The 21,088-nt window shown below is 34.6% G+C and overlaps 1 protein-coding gene across 9 annotated transcripts in view; it reads left to right on the top strand.

The window, feature by feature from the left end:
* The window catches only part of LOC111052521 (protein split ends), a 151,588-nt gene that overhangs the window by 87,319 nt on the left and 43,181 nt on the right, over positions 1-21,088 (top strand). For 8 of the 9 annotated variants that reach the window (XM_039438144.1, XM_039438139.1, XM_039438159.1 and 5 more), the window contains one exon: positions 17,282-17,482. In XM_039438144.1, the coding sequence (XP_039294078.1) occupies positions 17,282-17,482 (201 nt within the window). Of the gene's footprint in view, positions 1-17,281; positions 17,483-19,278; positions 20,102-21,088 lie in introns of those variants that run through there. The other variant, XM_039438175.1, reaches the window with a different exon arrangement.

The raw sequence follows: 21,088 nt of genomic DNA, 5'->3' as shown, positions 1-21,088 counted from the left end.
ACTTTACCGGATCAATTGGATCCGGATCCGGATCAATTGATCTCATTCACTGCCGCGAGCCAATCAGTAGACCAGGATTGGAACTTCCTAAGGTCACTCGACGTGTCTAGTATTTGCGCCATGTAAAAAGCATTCTTGGTTAGATAGGCGTTTTATTGACAGTTTCCATTCTGTACTTATTCCGTGCCCAAATCTATGTGTAGTTGGAATTCAAGTACAGAGTTGTGCAGCTAATTTGTCCCATTAACCTCGCTCTTTGTCACCATTAACTTCTTGCGGTCGGCGTCTCTCTTCTTTGATCATTGATTGAGTCATTATGGTTGATACTTGCCAGACAAAATACTACAAATGCTGTCTCAGTAATTACTGTACTTACTGGGTGTGAAAATCTATCTGTATAGTTTGAGATCGTGGCAAGTGCATACTGGCTTTATCATCAGATGCAATACTATGGTATGAAACAAGACGTGCAATCTCTACTATTTTGGATCATACTAGTTCATTCACCAGTCCTATCAAACACTGCATATCCTTGAACTAATAGAATCGGTTTCAAACAGAGAATACACTTGAACTGAATATTATAGAAAGGAATTGCTGAAATGGATGTTTCCACTATTGAATTATATTGTCATTCAAGATCTTTAATGTATTAATTACGTGGCTTGCACGACACAAGTCTTGACTCATGTTGATGATGTTACGTGCTCGTCCTTCAATTATTGTTGAATCATTTGCTGCTTATTGAAAAGAAGCTATATTTTGAACGTGTGACTCATCTGCTTACATTGTCTTGATCATTGAAATTAATTGTGGAACGTTTATACAACACAACGTTTATAGTGTTGAAAATATTAAATTATCTTTCCAAATGATTATAAATCCGATGAATTTCTATTTGCTAGACACTATAACGAGTAAATTGAGTTCAGATGAAGCCGAAATACACAAGCATGAACTTTGAAATGTTCCAGTGATTGGACAAGCGGCTCACTAGTTCTTTTAAAGCAGAATAATCTGTTTTATTCATTGTTTGAATCGTTTACTGTATACATAGATGTAGAGTAATAAATACTGATGCAATTGTCCCCAAAAATATTGACCCCAGTATCTGCAAGATATTCTACAAAGACAAAAATAGTTCTTGTAATAAATGTGAGTTACCCCTAAATTTTCCCGTGATCGTTATTTTTTTCTACGAAGTCATATCTGTTAAATCTATCAACAATTTTCCGTAAAATTGTAAATTTTCTACCTTTTGAAAAAATAAATAAAAATAAGAAGATGAATTCAATTGAACACGTTGAACTTTTGTAACTGCTGTGGTTATTGAAATAGAAATAGAGTATTGACGAAATTCATGTTGGTAGTTTTGCTTCCTTGTTAAAAATTATAAATGATTCTTTCCTGAATGTGAAATTTTTGATTGATGAAATCATTACATATAATCTTCTAAAAAATTGGAATAAGTCAACCCCAATAAATTCAATAATTTGTAAAATCAGTGTGATCAGATTGATTAGGGAGCAGATTCTATGTTTATATTTTTATGACTCTTGATTGAATGAGTTATTCAATAAGAACTTAATAAGTTATTATCACAATTGATGAATTATTACTAATTTCAGAATTACAAAATCACTTTTTAATCATTCAAATTCCTGGGAATTTGAATCTGGAAAATAACGTTTTGCAACAACATTTATCAAATATCATGATAAATACTGTAATTAAAAACTGCAGTTTTATTGGATCGATTTTACATCAAATCTAATCGGCCTAATCACGAGGGAAATTGTTGACCCATTCAAGATGATATATCAAAAGAAAACCTCAATCACCAGAAAACTATAGGAATCTCTTCTAAGCTCTAAGGACAATTACATATAATTATGTTACAGCTTGGAGGAAACAGACCCTAAGAATCTATTCAACAACATATATAATATTCACTATTCTGATATTTTGTAGAATTTAATTTTTGTCTTTGGTTTTTTCTCCATCCATTCACGAGAAGATTCTTGTTGAATACTCAATTTCAGCGAACAGTAGTGTTGAAGATTCATTTTTGAAGTTACCTGAAACGACTTGAAGTAAATTATTAAGCTCCCAAGTTATATAGAAGGGTGTGGCTCAGCCAGGTTGAATACCAAATTAATTTCAGTGCCTCTATTTGCGTTGAAACTTCGGTCGAGTGATTTTGTTATCAATGCTATTACTGTATTGGTATCAAGTGGCATGTTATGTTTAGTCTGACTGATAAGGTCTGTTTGAAGCCTTTCTGATAGTGATGTCTCATTCACATGGTCTAGTTTTTAATTAGCAGTTTGTTTGGGGAGTTTTCATTAATTTCCATTCTTGGATAAATTGACTCATCGATTTTTTAACCCATGAAAGTTTAACTTGCACATCATGAAAGTCAAGTCTTATAATGATGTACTAAATGAAAAACCTACGGTTTAAATTTCTATACTAAGCGAGAATGGGAAGTAAACTCATGATGAAATACTGTAGCTCAAAATTCAAATGAGAACAATTTTTTCGAAAGCAGTTAAATTTGCATTAGCACAATTTCTGCTTATTTATAGCATTTGAAAGGTTATTGCACCCTGGTAATTGCTGAAATTAAATTGCCATTAGACGTTTGTCGCCTGCTTCTCTCGGCGTGATTCGCATCGTTAAATAACGTAAGTTTGCCAAGACGTGTATTATATTCTAGAATCTAGATCCACTATAAGTTGTAGTGAAATACTAAAGGTTTTTGAATGGTAAACAGCAAATCAGTTCAGTTTCCTGCACTAGACTCATTCATAAATCTTTATCTAATGAAGCTTTCTGCTGTGATCTTACTCATGGACGTCTGAGAAGTGAGTTTCAATTAGATATTCACTGGCTTAGGTCGAGAGTCACTGTTTGTCATAATAAATTCCTCATGTTGGTGGCAATTGTGACTAATATCACCTAAAATCATTCATAACCTTTAACCAAAGATAATGTAATTACATTGTAAACTCTGCCTGCAGCCTTGCTCGATATTTCAATTATTAATTTAGATTTTTCAGACCTACTCACTGCATCAAATGACTAGGAGGCTATTCCTCCTTGTTCGAGAATCACTAATAGAGTATGCAAGTAGTTCTTTGTCGAGGACGAGCAGAATTGCTCTTTAAGGTTGGAATTATCGTTCAAAAATTGGAAATTGAATATTCACAATCTAGGGAAGCTTTCATTAACTCGTCTGAAATGTCTAAATGATTGATAAGTTGGAACTTTTCTGAGCTACTGAAGTTGACATTGCTGACGTCATGACAATTTTCCTGTTGAAGCAATCAATATATTGTTATTGACTGACTAAATATGAAGGACATGCGAGTCACCTATCCATAGATAGCTTCCACATTGTCTACTCTGCCAACACTCACTGTATTCAACTGGCTTTCAACAATGTTAATATATTTCATCTTTGTCATGAATTTTTGGTATTTTATTTGCTCTACCCCATCATCATTTCACTGATAAACCCCATCCATATTCTTGAAAATTATGCATAGCTTTCCTATCAATCCCTTGTAAAATGAATGTTCTATTTTCAATTCAAGCTTACTTTCCAACATTGGTTTACTTACTACTGTGGAGTTGTATATTATTCCTGTAAGTTATATTGCTTGGTCTGAATGACTTCCGTTTGTATAATGACGTCTAGTATCCAAGTTTCTATTATCTGTTTCAAGTATGCCGAAGGTTTCAAGTTTTGGGAGTTTGAAGAGTAAATAATTGAATTGCTAACTGCAGAAGGGACACTTGTCCAAAGTTTTCATTTTTATTTTTATTAGCTGAATGAAGTTGATATGGATAGATGTAACGTTTACTGTAGAGGTGGAACTTCTACAAAGTCAAATAACAACATGTGATATTGACCACTTACCGCAGATAGGGAACATGTCCTGGACATGTTACCTTTCTGCTGTAAATAGAAAAATTCTCCTGTAGGTAGTGCTAGCGGTGCTAGCATAAATAATGTTTAAATATCGGACAGCTGATCTGTTTTATCCGAACCACTTGATGCGCATTTAGGGGTCGCGACTGAGCCAAGTAATGGCTGATTCAAAATAGCGGATCCAGCGTTCATTAAAACGGCCATAGAATGGTTACCATTCATGATAGAGACCTTTCGTAAACGCGAATCGAATCACAATAAGCTATCCTACAAAGTTTCTTTCAATACATTTCCACCTAAAACTTGATTTTAACCGACAAAAATACACTTTTCAAAAACATTTCATTTTTCAAGAGTATGTTTTCTGAATAACTACTTTAAATGATGATTTTTAGATATAAAGTGTTAAACAAAAGTTCTTTGGAATGGAATTTATAATCTATTCCCGTTTGTTTTAAGTCTTAATCATCTCTTGTTTTGGAGTTATGATTTTTTTCATGATTTCATTCTAGCCGCTTAACCAAGTAACTATCATTTAAACTGAACTATAAGTATGCGTGCTGATAAATTTCGTTTAAGAAATACCCAGTGGAATCTACAACTTCCGAAGGAACACAAGGACAAGCTACCCATAATTTTTCTAGGAATGAAAGACATAAAAAATGTCTAACGTACGTTCCGGATAAGATGGAATTTTGGAATGAAATTTTAAAGTTTCCAACAGAAAAAGGGAATGAAACTGAAGAACATGTTCTAGTTCCATACAAATAAATTCAGTTCTCATCTAATCACGAATATGTATCCACTCACATATAATTGTTAAAAATAAACTTGTTTTTTCCAAGAAAAAAACTTTTATTTTCAGTTATGACTGTTTACTGCAAAAAGGTAACATGTCCAATTGAAAAAATATTTTTTTAAAACTTCTGTAGAATGAAATTTAAGTCAGTAATTACATAATATCATGTACAATATAACTATACATATTCACATAAAATACTAAATAATTCTACTTGTTAGTTTTCCTATAAAGTAGTTTTTTGCTTCTCCTGTAAAATTAGGAAAACTGGACATGTTCCCCTTCTGCGGTTAGTGATTCAATTGTAGTTCCATGAATTGTTCAATTCATCCAATGTGATTTCTTTTGTAAGGTTGCTCCCATCTAAAACTGAATTTGAATGCAGTACTTCTGCTATACTGGTGGTAGTAATGCCGTGGGTCATTTGCGATTCGACAGTACAGAATATTTCGAGTGATTTTGTTTACTTTTATTCATCATTAATAAATTCAATTTTTTTCTAGTTCTTATTCAATATATAATTATTAGTCAAGACGTTTTTTGGGCTTTTGAAGATTTCCAATTTCCACTTGAAATCACAATGTAATCGTGGAACGATCAATCAATTCTCTTTCTCAATTCATTAGGTCATTAATGAAATCAATTTCTCATGTTATGTATTGTGAACTTCTTGATCATATTTCTCCTCCAGATTATATGACATTAAAAATTGAAATTGAATTAAAAATTTCCGGCACAATACTGTGTTATTAGAATGCTGGAAAGTAGAAGCAGCTCAACAATCATACTATCATAATCTCGTTCGTGTAGAAATTACACGTTTATTATTACTAGAGAGATTGGAATGTAAGGACTTACATTCTATATTATCTGATTATTACATGCAACAATCACTAGGCTACTAAAAAAAGGCTTGTAACAATTTCTTATTTTAATCTTATTCATCTGAAATACTTTTCTTGATGTTGCTTTTCGATAATGGACATGTAGTTGGGAGAATATGTAATGAAAATCTAGTGAAATTAATATAAATTCTATTCAACTAATCTATCCAATTTATTTTTTTCATTTTTTAACATGTTATAGAAATATAATTCAATTGAATAGCTTTCATTCATAGAATAAAGAATCCACTTCGGGCAAAAATATGTAAAATCTTACTGTTAGATACGTTGAAACTGGGAACAAGGTCATTATATCTTTTATATTCTTCAACAAATTTTCCCATCAATTAATGTTTTTTCATTGTTTGATTGGTCAAGGCTTTTCACGCCACTTGACCATTGCTTGTTCAGTTGAGCTGTTTACTGCTCGTCTTGTTTAGGATGCTTTTCCACTTCTTAGATATTATTTATTTGGGAATGGTTCTTCCTTCCTCTTTGTTCACAAGTATTTACACCAATCTATGATTAATAATATTACTTTGTTCAAACAATTACTATTTTATCAGTAGAACAGATATTTATACAGTGTTTAAAGGTATGTGAATAAATTTATTACTTTATCATTTCAAGTTTATGGCTGATCTTTATCCTGATCTTCATGTATTTCACACTTTTCTCCTTATCTTATTTGTTGAACATACGGTACAAAACTCGATTGTTCATAAGTACTTTGTAACATAAAATGAAATAAAAGATGAAAGTAAATGTTTATGAATGACTGAGCGATCTTTGAACACAGCTGGTCATTGTTTGAATAGGTGGTATCGTACAACATGATGATTATTATTAGTGACTTGTATGCCTTCAATGACTCAAACTTCACTTTTTATCAATGATTTAGCAGGAAAACAATAATATATAAATATAGTTTATCAATTGAACTAATTCAATATTTTCCAACAGCACTCACATAAAGGCTTTCACGCCACCTTGAAGCAACTTGTTATCATTCTTTAGGATATTGAAAGAGTAGTACAGTATAAAAAAGCTCATCTTGGGATATTGCTGAACTTGAATTATTGTTCAACTTCTAAAACTAGCCTTTGTCCTTATTAGATCGAATCATTTCTCTACAGTTACGTAATGAATAGGTACATTTCCAAAATCAGTGGTAAATTAGAGAGAAGCTGAATTTAGAGGGTATCGGTTTTGAATTTGTCATATCTTTCGTTAAAACGTCGTCATTAGATTTTATTATTCATAATATCTTGTGAGTAATTCAGCTCACTACAATTTCAGACAAACTTGTACTTTAGATTTTTGATAATTCATTCTTAATATAAATTTCTTTAATATTTTTTATACATTTCTAAATAAATAACCTAAATAGCTGTGTTGTCTACCCACGTATATGTTGTATGGTACCTACCTATAGCTGTCTACCTATCTGCGAACCATGTATTCTGTAAATCTTATTTTTCAAACCAAATCTAATTTTTGTAGCGGTAAAAAATCGTGAATTACAATTTATTATTCAATCAAATCAGGTAGAAATGTCTTGATACCTTCTTTCTACATCGATAAAAAAGCTGACTATCTATTATCTGTATATTACCGTATCTATTTAATCTGACTATTTTTTAAACTTTTCCAATTCTGAAGCTTACAATGATAGAGAACTTTACTTGATCTCCCACAAACAAATCGTCAATAATTCAATAGATCATTCCTCTTTCCTTAGAACGCCAACTTAAGACGCACGCTAACACTTGCACTTCTAGAAGGAAAATTTGTTTAAAATTAATTCTCTTGATTCCGAAGTTGATGAACTCACACTAAAATTATAAAATTAAATTGAGATTATTAAATTGAGTATCTCATGTTTGAGTGTAATTTCACTTACTGCTTTAAAAACACGAATTTTCTTTTTACTAATGAATTTGACATAAGATTATTATTAGATTCAGTTATTCCGTTTTTATTCCAATTGTCAACTGAAAAAATGTAATGGCAAGGAAACAAAAATTGATTCAGTATAATTGACGGTAGTGTGAATATAAAGTCAGTAGTTGATAATATAGTTATGGATGAAATGTCCTTTTGTGATGCCTACATAACAATAGAACATCCCCCTAAACGATGATACAGTATTATCATCCCTAATCTGAGGTTGATCTAGCTCATAACATGCACAAAATTCATTGTTCATTTTTGAAAATATAACTTATTATTGTATTGAGATGATCTCTACTTCGGTGAATGCTGTTGTCCACAATCTATGTGTTCATGGTTATTTAACAAAATACTAACTACAAGATAGTAAATTTCTCAGGTTTCATTTGAAGGAACTCCTCAGTATTTTGTGATATCTGTTGGCCAGCATCCATTTGTAGGAAGGTAACCGAGTTCGTTCAGGAAGGGTGCGGCTAGGAAGATTCCCTTGTCACTGCCCTCTGTCCAAGTGTTTGTTCTTCTTCAGACAATCTATCTCTGTCTCTGTCTGCTTCGGCAATGCCACACTCACACTCACACATCATGCATCTTGCCGGGATCCAGGCGGGCCTGGCAGGCAGGCAGGCTGTAGGCTAGTGCTGTTGGTTTCAGTCGCCTTTTCGTTTGGGACCACGTGTTTTTGTCCTCATAGGCCCCACCATCAACCCCCCCCTCTCCCACCCTACCTCCTGTGCCAATTGTGATTGTATTGGGAAAGACCCTTCTCAGAACCCTCTTCTGTTCACAGTTCACAGCGTTGGTCTTTCTGGCGTCAGGCCTTCAGCTTTCAGCCTTCAGTATTCAGTTATGCTCGCGTATCGTAGCAGCATTGTCAGTGCAGCTGAACACCAAAGTTCTCAGATATTTTTCATCTGCAGTAGTGTGCCCGTCGTTTGTGTTGTGTCATGTGATTGAGTGCTATTTATGGAAGTGATTGTACTTTATTCTTTGGATTCTGCAATTATGGGATTTTCGAATTCGCTAGTAAGTAGAAGCACAGATCCAAGCCTTCATTGTCTGTAATAGAAGTAGATTGAACTGATTCATGATAATTTTCACTCATCCTATTGCTCTATTCACATATTTTGAGGTAGGGCTATACTTGTCTGAACCAAACGCTATCAACAGTTTGAGTTGTAATATTGTATTTAGATGTACTAATTACTTTTTAACGGGAACTTGAGTCTCTATTGGTATTGAGACTATTTTCAGATACAGTAATATGAATACTGACAGGTGACACCTACTGTATTGTCAATTGTTAAAATGTCTTCACAATCGTACAACATTTTCTCCATTACTAACTCTGTTTGCTTGTCCAATTCTATTTTCAAGTGAAAAAATAGCTGATGAACGGTATGAGATCATGTAACAAGCTAGAAGTAGATCATAGAATTATCCACGAAAATGATTTTCAGTTAATTTAACTTCCATACAACGATTGAGAGTAAAATTTACCTAATATTTTTATCGTAAATCTACTGATGAGGTGCATTGCATTGCCGATTATATATTATACTTGACCTGTTGATTCATAGGCTACGAACAGAACGGTCAGGTCGATATGTAGATTTCAGCTCAAGGTCGAACTTCTATATAATATTTTTTATAATATATCTATATCAATGACTCCAAATGATTTTTATCATTGCTAGCTGTTTATCAGCTTCAATCGCAACTTTCTGTTCGCTCCTATAGATGTAAATCATGTAGACATAGGGCATACATAAATATACAAACATTCATGCATGTTATCATTGTTTTTATATATCTAGGCTATTAAGTATAATTTTTTCTTGATATTGATGAATCAGTTTGTTAAATTTCTATCGAATTCCAGTACCTACTCTTATGGAAGTGCATTTCTTATGGAATCTAAATCAGAAGCTATCAAAATCTATTTAGAGCTCACATTATGGTTTGGAATAGGGACCAAGCTGAAAATAGAAACGCATGTACCGCTAACCCGTAAGAATTTTAAAAGTAGTAGGCCTAAAGGAACAGAACTCATTCCTTCATTGAAGTAATCCAGCCATTCCTATTCACGAGAGCTGTTGAATATGAACACTTCAGTTGTAAATGTGGAATAATCGAAATTTTCAACTAGAAAAGAAAACTAAAACATTTCAGTTGAACAAGTTCTGTCTTGTTCTCTTGTACCTCATGCTCATACTACCACAACCATTTCTCTTGTTCGTTTTCAACTGTTTTTTTTTGTGGATTCCCTCCTCTTTTGAGTTAAATGAATTGTGAGTAGGCATTGAAGAAGAGACAAAGCAAGTTGTGCAGCAGGTGTGTTCCCTTTATTTCCAAAGCCATTCAAGTGCTAGGAACCTTGGATAGAGAGCAGACCTGCTAACAATATACAAATACTTTTCTAAAAGTATTGTTGCAGCAGGTTGCTAGAACTGGCAACGTCGAACTATGCAGTCCATTTCACATTACCTATGCACTTTGACAGCGTTTCTTGGCTTTATTACAGGTCCTTGCCCTTTCGTTGGTGTGAGACTCTTGGTCAGTGATATTTTAGTCCGTCCTCTGCCATTTGAATATAGTGTACTGCATTCTAGAAGGGTATCACTTCCTAACTGATTGAGCTGGTTGCTGGATATTTTTAAATCGTGCTGGCCTGAAAGTTCATCGAACTATATGGTAATACTTCTCAAAACTTACGTATGCCTGAATACTATACTTCTAATCTAAATATACTAGGATTTTAATCACATTTATTTAAGTCTGTAAACTATTTATGACTGAAATTCATTTCATTCTAGTACAGGAGAAACTTGGTTCATTACTTTGGATCTATGTGCCATCCGTTCAAAATCAGTGCCAGTCAGTAATTCAGAATGTTGCTGAATCACCGTACTAACTCCCAGCTCCATAGTTATCTCAATTGATCTTAGATTGAATGAGAAAATTTATAAATCTTTTCAACTCGGTTGAATACTGAATATACACTTGCAAGCTTGCAACCCACATTATTATTATGAAGTACTGCCTTGATGTTTTTAGAAGTACTATTTAGCTAAGAGTAATAGATTGTGAGTTCAGCATATACTTATTTGTACTATACTTAATATCGGGGCACCGAGCTTCGCTCGTTATTTTTATTTATTGATAAACAGAACACAATTATTCTCTATAATAATCGTATTTATATTCCACAGCTGGCTATACGTCATCTTATGAATTTCGGGGATGCGATATTTTGATTTTTCACATACTCACTTTTTTACTATCCACAGCTGTTTCAGCCAAGGATGAATTATCCTTTTAATGTCGTTCAGCGAGTTTTCCCAAGGATGAGACCTAGAGCAATCGAATCTTTATATCATAAACCTACTATCACTATGTTCCAAATTTCGTGAAAATCTTTAGAGCCGTTTTCGAGATCCGTTAAACATAAATAACCAGATATAAGAATAACCAGATATATAAATACTGGTGTACTACAAAGTATTGTGTACTTTTTCAATGCCTGAAATTATTCCGAAATATTTCCCCTTAGCCTAAATTATGTTCATAATCGTTCCCTGCTTGCAGATATTCCCCATTTTGCCCATGATTTAGCAAATATGAAAATATTCTTGGCAATTTCCCTTCAAAAACCAATTTGAGAGTCCAGCACGAGGAAAAATTGGAAACATGTTCAAACTATTAATTGGAAATACCAATTCACAAGTTTTAGTCAGACGAAATATTCGATTTCTTTATAAAGTTAATTATGCTGTTTGGTTGTATTTTTTTTCAAGAATGTACTATCTTTTTCCTTCAATGGATTTCATTTTTCTCTTTTTCCTTCTGAACCAAAAATAGAAATTATCCACTACAAATACTGGTGTACAAATATTGTTGATTCTACATCTTATTTACAAACTACACAAATATTATTAATTCTTGTTGCTCATCCAATGTAAAAACATTAAACGTTTTTGGTGGGGTAGGATAATGTCATGTTGGGTCTATCATGCTTGAGTCACGATGTCACGAACTTACAAAGTCCATACATTGGCACTTGACGAGGCAGGTACGATCATTATTTTTTAACGATCATGAGCCTGGTGTAAAAAGACAGGTACTTTCATTTATTTATCTTCTTTCTCTATTTGAACAGAATTAGCAGTCTACGAAATTGGCCGGATTTTATAGTCTGCACCATGACCTGTCCAGTGTGTTGGACTCAGAGCCGCCCGCCTTGCTATTAACGATTTCCTGTTCAACTGTTTGCTTCTCATTATTATTTGAAACTGCAGTCTGCTAGTGCAAATGTGAAAGTGTTGCCTGCTTTATTTATTGACGAGGCTGCTGCTGCAGAGAAGTGAGAAGGGCTGTGGTGCAGGGGCCAGGGATGGGCTGGGTTGCCCAACTTGGGGAAAGCGAAGCGAGCTGGTTTGTACTTTCAGTGAGCGCCACCCTTCACCCTTCATCCCTTCAGCCCTTCAACCCTTGCACTGTTTCCTGGCCCTGGCCCTGGCCGGTACGTGAATGAAATTTCCCCTGGCGTGATTGCGCATGCTCTTGATAACCTCCCTTTCGAGTCACTCACAAACTGCAATCATCAATTCCAAAAGTTATTTTACTACACCATGTTTGTTTCCTAGTGTAGAGTGTTGTCTTTCTCCCCTTTCATACTCGATTAATGAAACTTCGTATTGAAACAGCTGAAGGTTTAGTTTACTATGCTGTTGAATAAAGAAGCTTTCGAGTGTGATCAAGGTGAGTTGAGTTGGTGATATGAAACTTCAAACTTTTGAATAATCTACAATCATTTTGAATAATCTACATTATGTTTCATCCAATGAATGCATCGCCGAGTTTATTATCTCAGAAAGAGTAGGCCTGGCCTATATGTTTTTGAGAAAGAGTAGATGAATACAGGAAAAGGTATATTATTCCCATTTGGCATCAACTTGACAATGTTTTCAATTTTTCTAACGAATATATAGATTTGAAACATCTGCCTAGACTCCAATTCTGCCTGGTATAATTCTGTTTCATTCTCTAACTCATCGTCCTTTTCAAATAAGAGCCTCATGTTGGCAGAATCGGAGAATGTATAGTGATGTTTTAATTTTAACTTCAGAGAAGCTGTGTGTAGTTTGAAAATAGACTATTATCTCCATTGTAGGTCCTTTTTAGTGAAGTACAAGAACACTATAATCCAATTATTGTTTATGACATGATTACAATCGGTACTTTGAATTACAGTAGTAGCAATCGCTTTCTCCAATGTATGGGTGTAATGGGTGTAGGCCTAATCCTCCCATGGTTTTGACGACTAGAAATTCTATAAAAATAAAGCATACATTGGTGTAAAATGAGAAGCTCAATTTATCTGTAATTTCATGTTTTCTGGTCTTCTAATTCTAATCATAATTTGAAAATTAAGTCCAAATATTTTCCTGATATCAACTTTGGAAAAACCAATTGAATGATTTTTCAATACTCTCACATTTTTTAGTATTCTCCATTTCGAACTATGAATGGAATTAATTATACCACTGTATTATTGCTGTGTCATTCTATGTTGTTCAAAATCCAGTCTTGAGTCTACTGCTCTTGTCTTATATCTACTTATGTTGTTCTACTTCTACCGTATCTTTGTTTCTTCCTACTTACCGTATCTTTAATTGCCCAACTGATATGAGATCTTGTTTTGAATCTATTACAAGCTTACTCTGTAAAGTGTAAAGATTTCTGCTGGGGAATCTGCAATTGAGACATCTTGTAGGGCTCTGTATCATTCCTGAAATTGTTGTCTAGAGGTTTTATAAAATGTATTCATTTACTCCTTCATTGTTTAAATAGATAGAGACTGCTCTCAAAAATGTGAACTTCAGTTATTTTTTTTTCAGCTAGTTATTTTTGATAAACTGGATGTAGTAGTAGGCTACTTGAATTTTTGTCAAGGTCATGTCTGATATTCTCATACCGAACAATTTTTAGGGTTTGAACTGGAATTTCATCTTAAACTCTTTCTTACCTATCAGCGTTTGGAAGTTTGCCCACCAATAAATGCTTGTAGCTCATACTGGTGAGATGGTTGTACAAATATAGAGAATTCCCACATCTTTATTATAAAGTGAATTCTTTATTTATAGTGATCAATGGCGCAATCTTTATAACAGGTTCTGTCATGAACAAAATCAATGAAGGGAAAAACTTGCTCATAACACTCAGTGTTGAACTTGGGATGTTGACAATGATAATTATTACTGCATAGTCTGACATCGTCTAATCCCACTCCCAAGGCTCTGAATCCCAATACACCACATTGATTGGATATTTATTCAGTTGGAAGTATTCGCTTTGTTATTGTCACCAACGAAGTATATATCTTAGAGTTAGATTTATCTTCCATACTCGTGTTGTGATATAAATCTAGATAAAGAATGTTGTATTTGTAAATGATTGAATTTGTCTAGTTCTTAATATAAGTCGATCTCGTAACAATTGATTTGACGTCCTGAAAATCGAAAGCTGGAAAATCGTTGATTTCTTTAGATTTTCGAGATTTAGGAAATGAGTAAATGAAACAAAATACTATCAAATGAGTTTATTGCAAGTAAATGTATTCATTGCTTTCACCGCTGTTATCACCATCTTATCAATTTGATTATAAACATAGATTTGTACATGATTATATCAATTAATAAAGTGAAATGTTTCTTATCATTAATAATCATGCCTGAGAAATAACGAGAAAAAAAACTTGATCAATTAAAAATTAATGTTTCAATTGGTAAATGGTGAAATTGATAGGTTTAGCATTGCAATACTTTTTAGTGTTTAGCAATACAATATGGCCTCCTTTGAGTGATACCATGAATAAATACTAATATCGGGGGACCGAGCTTTGCTCTGGAGTGTAAAAGCATAGACAATTTGTAACGAAAGATTGAATTTATAGTTTATATTTATTTATTAATTTTCTCAGTCGTACAATTATTTTTACAGTTATATGAAGAGGCACAACAGGCTTATGCCCAAAACTGTCCATTTTCAAATTTATACTACAGTCCAAATCAAAATCTAGGTTAAGCTACTATCACTCATCAAAATAATTTATTCACACTTCAAAAAACAAACACATCATCAATTACAAATATAAATATACTATGAATTCGATTTGGAATGATATACTATGTTTGCTACAATATTATTTGTTAATATACTATGTACTATTCTACACTAACAGCATCTAGTTACTATTTTGGACTTTCTGCAGTGAACATGTTTTCTAAAAAAAAGAGAAATAAACAAAAATAAGTTTTGCTGAATTTTTCTTCTCGTGAGATCAGCTGGATGATCTCACACATGTACTCGTTCACTCTCTTCCATTACCGTATCGACAGACGACAAAATTTCCATCTGTTTTACCAAGGACGTATTTATCCTTTTAAGTCCTTCAGCGAGTTATCCAAGGGTTGAGACCTAGTGCAATCAAATTTTCATATCATAAACCTAGTTTGTTCCAAATTTCGTGAGAATCGTTAGAGCCGTTTTCGAGATCCGGTCACATACAGATATATAAACATAATATTATTATAAACATCTAAACATGAAAACAGAAATTGCTCGCTTAATAAAATAGTATAGGATATTGGCATTATTCCGTGCTGAGCACTCATTCCCCCTTTGTGTTGTGGCTAAAAAATTATTTATAACTAGCAGGTAACCAGTGCTCCGCAAGTGTCTAATTAAAAACTTGACAAACTGAAAACTTCACCTACTAAATCTTGAAGAATTCAAAATAGGCCTATAACCATCCTCAGTGAATTAAGAATCAATATGCAGAATTTCAGGTTAATCAGTCCTGTATTTCAAACGTGATGATGCGTGATTCGTGAATTTCCTATCCCGTACGTGTATAAGCCAATTCTTCTATTACTGTATTGTTATAGATTGTCATACTATCCTCGATATTGGTCCTCTTCTTATAGACTTCAATAAGCTTATATTGATAGTAGTACTGCAATTGAAACTTATTACTGGCAATGTTACAGAACTTTTCAAATGTAATGGAAATAAATTGGAAATAGCATTTATTCAAATGCTAACTAAGCAATAATTATTATATTAAACAAGAATGATAGTTTACCTTTTGTCAATATTTGCAGTAGCAGAAGTCTTCGGGGTGATTTACAGCATTTAATTGGGATTTTCGTTCAATAATAACTTTTATATTTTATCTCGTCAAAACATTCCGATTAATGAGATATTAAATTGATTGCTCACTGGACTATGAGCTATATGTATGAACTATCATGTATACAATGGTTTCATCATAAAATACATCAAACTATTTTTCAGAAGGAACAGTAATAAAAATCCAATTACAATGAAACAGTGAATTCAATTATTGTTCATCACTTAAAATTGTTAGTCAGATGCAAAAAATCAGAACTATGTTTTAATTGAAACTATGTTCATCCAAATATGCTAGGTTTTAGAAGATTAAGTAGTTAAAAATTCAATTTCAGTAAATCATTAATTTTGATTGTCGACCGTGCTATCAGATCGATAAGCTACTTTTTATGCTTCCATTGTGGTTCTACCAAGTTTTTAATAACAATAAAGTATTGATTATTCACTGAATCGCTGGAATATCAGACTATCATTATCATAAACTTCCCATAGTCGAGTTGATCAGATGCTGGCTTTGAACCTCAGAGGTTCAAATCCCGGCCCAGGCAAGATAAATCTCGGGCCACTCCCGTGTTTCGGATGGATACGTTAAGTCATCGGTCCCGGCTGCCTAAAAAGGAGTCGTTAGGTCATGTCAGAGGCCCACAATTGATCAGTTGCGACCAGAAAACTGACACCAGACCTGAGCCAGCCAGGTCTCTTGATATTATTATTATCATAAACTTCATACATTATAATGGTTTCATCAAAACTACTGTTTGAGGTTTTAGACGGTACTCTAGTTGAAAATTCATTCATAATGAAGTAATTAATTTGATATCTTCCTGATCAGGTAGTTGTATATGAACTACTGTACAGTATCCACTAGTGTTCCAACAAAATTATGCATACGTTACATTACTTTTTTAGGGGTACACCCACTTTAACAAGATCTCAGTTGATCAAGAACCAGCCCGGGTAGCCAATTTCAGTACGTCCAGTTTTCAGTCCATCAAATTTATGTTGTTTTCAGAGTCCAGTGGGTATAGTATTTATTAAATACTATAATTATCGAATAATTCTTTTTATACCAACATTAAAAACCAATAACCTGTGAATAACTTCTTCCTAACCACCATTCTCACTGATCCCTATCCAGTGTTCAACAGTGTAGTTGACTGTCTATCAGTCTGAAACGAAAACCTGACGTAATGAATTACTCAAATTCCCATTACAGTACGGTATTATCACAAGGACTGCTCAAAATAGATACTTCACGAATTGAAAACTTCTTAAATTCTACTTATTCTAGGTATTAGAAAGTTACGGTGGTTTAAAATTCAATGGATTAATGCATATTTTTGCTCAGTGAATGTACCACTAATGTATCAGATCTATGAACTAGGAATCACTGTAGTAGTCTAATATCGGAGCTGCTATAACTATCATTCAACTATTGGGTTTCATCAGAAGAGTCTTGAGCGATCATGTAGTTTGATGAAGACTATAGAGAATAAAGGAATAATTTGAATGTTTCAGGCCCCCGGACGAGATCACTGGGTTCGAACGGTCTAGTCACTTTTACGAGAGAGGGCGAGGTGAGGGTGAAGCGGCGGCCGCCTACCTGAGGAGGCCCGCGTCCACCTATCACGTGACCCCGCAGGAACCTCCGCTGCCGCACCGGGGTCGCACCCGCGACCGCATCTACCGCAACGGCCCCTACACGCCCATCATTGAGAGGCAAGTACACTTTATTAAAAAAAAAAAAAAAAATGCTCAACTACTGGTATTCTATTTTGAAACCGATATGCACCATAAACGTCGCTGATGTAGGTTTAGTTGAAGATAGAACATCTCGTTCATTTAAATTTTGAGGAGTGCGGTCTCACAAGATGCTAAACTATCACATGATAAACTGAAAACGTAAATTAAGCGTTCAAACCACCAGCTGATTATTACCGTTTAAACTGAGCCTGGTGCATACCACCCTTGATGTCTGCCATGGACTGTATGCTCAATAAATGAAATTGAATAACACTTAAAATTGTCACAACTATTAATTTGTTAGAAAATTGGGATGCTACTTCTGATAATGATGTAGCAACCGAAATAAACATATCAATTTTTAATAAAATAATTAGTTTTGACTATTACTGTTTTGTCTCATTCAAGTCTCTATTCTTCTCTCATTATCATCCGCCTCATTACTCACGCACAAGCCTTGAGCTCATGTGGGCATAACCCTCAGCAAAAAAACATCTCCTCAGTCGAATCATTTAATAATAAATATCTAACAGAGCATCACTTCCAATACAAGACGAGAAACTCAATCTTTGATGGTGAAACTAATCTTCGATTGAGTTCCTTGCGTTGTACTCAATCTTTGATTGTTTAATTTCATTCCAATTTCTATGTATGTGGCAGGTGACTAGGTGACACATTGTTGTTTAACGATAATATGCTATCACTGTTCGACCATAGTTGAACTCTATATTTTTCCTATGCTAGAGATTGCCATTCAATGAATCTCAACTCTTATAGAAATCATAGATAATGTCTTCACCATGATAATGTAGTAGTTATAGTAGGTAGCCTATACAGCTTCTAGAAGCTAGTAGTTGTAGTATGTATACTTTCCAAATCTTTTGTTCAATAAGTTTGAACTATCTTTGGTTCAACGTGTACGATGTATTGAATACATATACAGTATATTGGGCATCTCTCGATAAAGATAGTGAGAGTTTTTCTTTGAAGTCTTGTTATGTGTTGGCGAAAATGCGGTTCCAGGTATGTCTGAAGGAAAGAGACGTCGATAGTGAATAATTGCATGGCGTATCTCAACAAGGAAAGTTGAAATAATTCTACCACTTCATGAAATGTTTGAGGAAAAGACATTTCCCTTCCCATAATGGAAATCTAGGAGTAAAATTATAATTTCTAAACCAACCCCCCCCCCCTAATAAACTAGATTAGTGTTCATGTCCAATGTCAAATAATGTCGTCAAAAGTTTTTATTTGTATCTAAACTTTCGTTGAAAGTTTTTAGCTAGTATCTTTATTCATACCTTTGACGAGTTGGGAGGTTAACAAGCTTCTCCACATTTCAAAATTTTATTTTCTGAGTTTTTCACCTTAAAAGTTTGGAGAAAATTTCGCCCTGAAGGCAGATTTTTTGCGCGTTGAGATGGATGGGAATGTTGTAATTTGAACGGTGAGGGAAATGTGTTTGTGTGATGGTGGGGGGTGAAGGCGGCTGGCTGCGACACGAACAGGTGTCGGAAACAAGGTTAGTGAGGGGTGGCCAAGTACGGCAACGTCGCACTGGTGTAGTGCTCTCGTACGGTTCTTTGGAGGAGAATCTTCAGCGAGCTGGCAACACTGCTTCATCGCTATTGATTTCTCTGCGTTCTTTGCACCCCTTCGCAGCTCCCCCCTCCCACCGGTAAGGGGCCTCTCGGCTTAGAGCGATCCAATGTGGTCGTTGACGGGGGTGCCCTATGCAACCGAAACCTATTATGTCGCTTCGTCAATAAACAGGTTACATTTGTTGCCGAGGAATGTCTCCGCAATGTGTGGGCAATTGTAGCGACGGGCGAACCGTTGGACGTGGCCGTGCGTCTGAGGCATGCGGCGTGCATGCGGCACGGTTTGCCAGCGCCCGTGAGTCTGGCCGCATTTGCGCAGTGTGCGCCCGCGCATGTGAACCGTTCTGTGCTGTCCGATCGTCAGTCTCTCTCCGCCGAACAAATTATTCCTGCTAGAGTCTGAACGACGGCAAAAATCGGCCACCGCGTCGAGCCCCGTCCGCAAACCTTGTGCCTTCTTACCGACTCTCTTCTCCGCCGACATTTTATTCGCGATATCACATTTTTGCAGTCAACTAATATTTTAATTACCGTTACTCCCGTGTAAAATATACTATCTATTCTGTTAGTAATACGTGAAAATTAACCGACTTTAATGATTAACCCTCTCCAAGATGCTATCATAATCAGTGTATTTATGCAGTATCTTCATTAAAAGTTATGTGAGTGAATAAACTGCGTTCAACCATATCCATACTCATTGAACTCGCTGTTAGTGGTGAACCTTTCCACGTCTGTAACAGCATTCTGGCTCTAGATTGTCAATTGAAATGCGATCGATTTAAATAGCGGTTGTAGGGTGTGTGAGTGTGAGTGTTGATGTGCTACAAGTGCATTGCATACCGTTGGTGTGGTGTTGGTGTGTTGAGTGCTCATTGCTGTGGCTGTACTATGTCGCCGTCGCCGTCTTCAAATCGATTAAAGTAGTGTGTGATGTGCCATTGCGGTTGCTTGCTCAACGCCATGACCTAGGATGACCTAACTATTGCTTCAAGTGAGTGATTGCAGGCCCACAACATGTTTATTTAAATTCAGTTGCCATCTAGCTCATATTCGACTGTCTTGTCCACTTTTATTGGGCTAAATGATTTTTAAATGTACAGTACAATAATTTATTGACATGGGCATGGGATGCTGTAATTTCAATGATTGTGCAATTAGCTATTTGTTTCCATTTCCTGTATACAAGCCAGGCCTTGCACAGTTCAAGTAATTCAGTTATGAATGGTAAACGAGGAAGCAAGCAGTGATAGAATGTGTGGGGCTTCAGCATTTGCTGATATAATCTCTTGATGGGTTACTTGATGTATTCAGAATTATCTATACGTTTACTTGATGTATGAGAATGTTATATCTTACTAAAACGGCATCTCATTATTGGGATCCACTCTGTTATTATTTTTGCTACTGAATTCAATAAGTTTCTCTAAAGTTCTAAACACAGATATCATGGGTGTATTCGATCTGTGCTTGTTTAGCAAACTTACTCATAACCATTATCTTATTACATTATTTCAAAAAATAATTTTGAGTATTCCAATCCAAATTGTTTATGATTATTTGAAATGTTCATTTTTTCATCATCTCACCAAATTTCATCCCACATTAGTCATGAACTGTCATCTCTATGTATACTAATTAACAATCGGTCAAGAAATGAATCAGTTTGAATTAGTTATGGAACATGGAAGTCAAGTTTAGATTTGTTATCGCGTAGGTACAAAATGCATTCAACAGTGATTCAACTCAATCTCAATGTCTAATCTCTAGTATAACAATTAATTGATATTATTTTATGTGAGTTCATGAGTATCATTGTTCAATGGTCTTTCATCAAAATTAGACCAGATGAAATATTTTTCCAGTAATTTATGTTCCAGTATAAACTAGTTTTTTAATTATTACCGTAGTGTATTGAATTATTGGAAGTAAAGGATTGCTTTCATTAAGATTACTGTAATATCACAGGAAAATAAATGAA

Source organism: Nilaparvata lugens, chromosome 1 (assembly GCF_014356525.2).
Source record: "Nilaparvata lugens isolate BPH chromosome 1, ASM1435652v1, whole genome shotgun sequence".
NCBI classification, from domain to species: Eukaryota; Metazoa; Arthropoda; class Insecta; order Hemiptera; family Delphacidae; genus Nilaparvata; species Nilaparvata lugens.
This window is presented reverse-complemented; position numbering and strand designations above follow the sequence as displayed.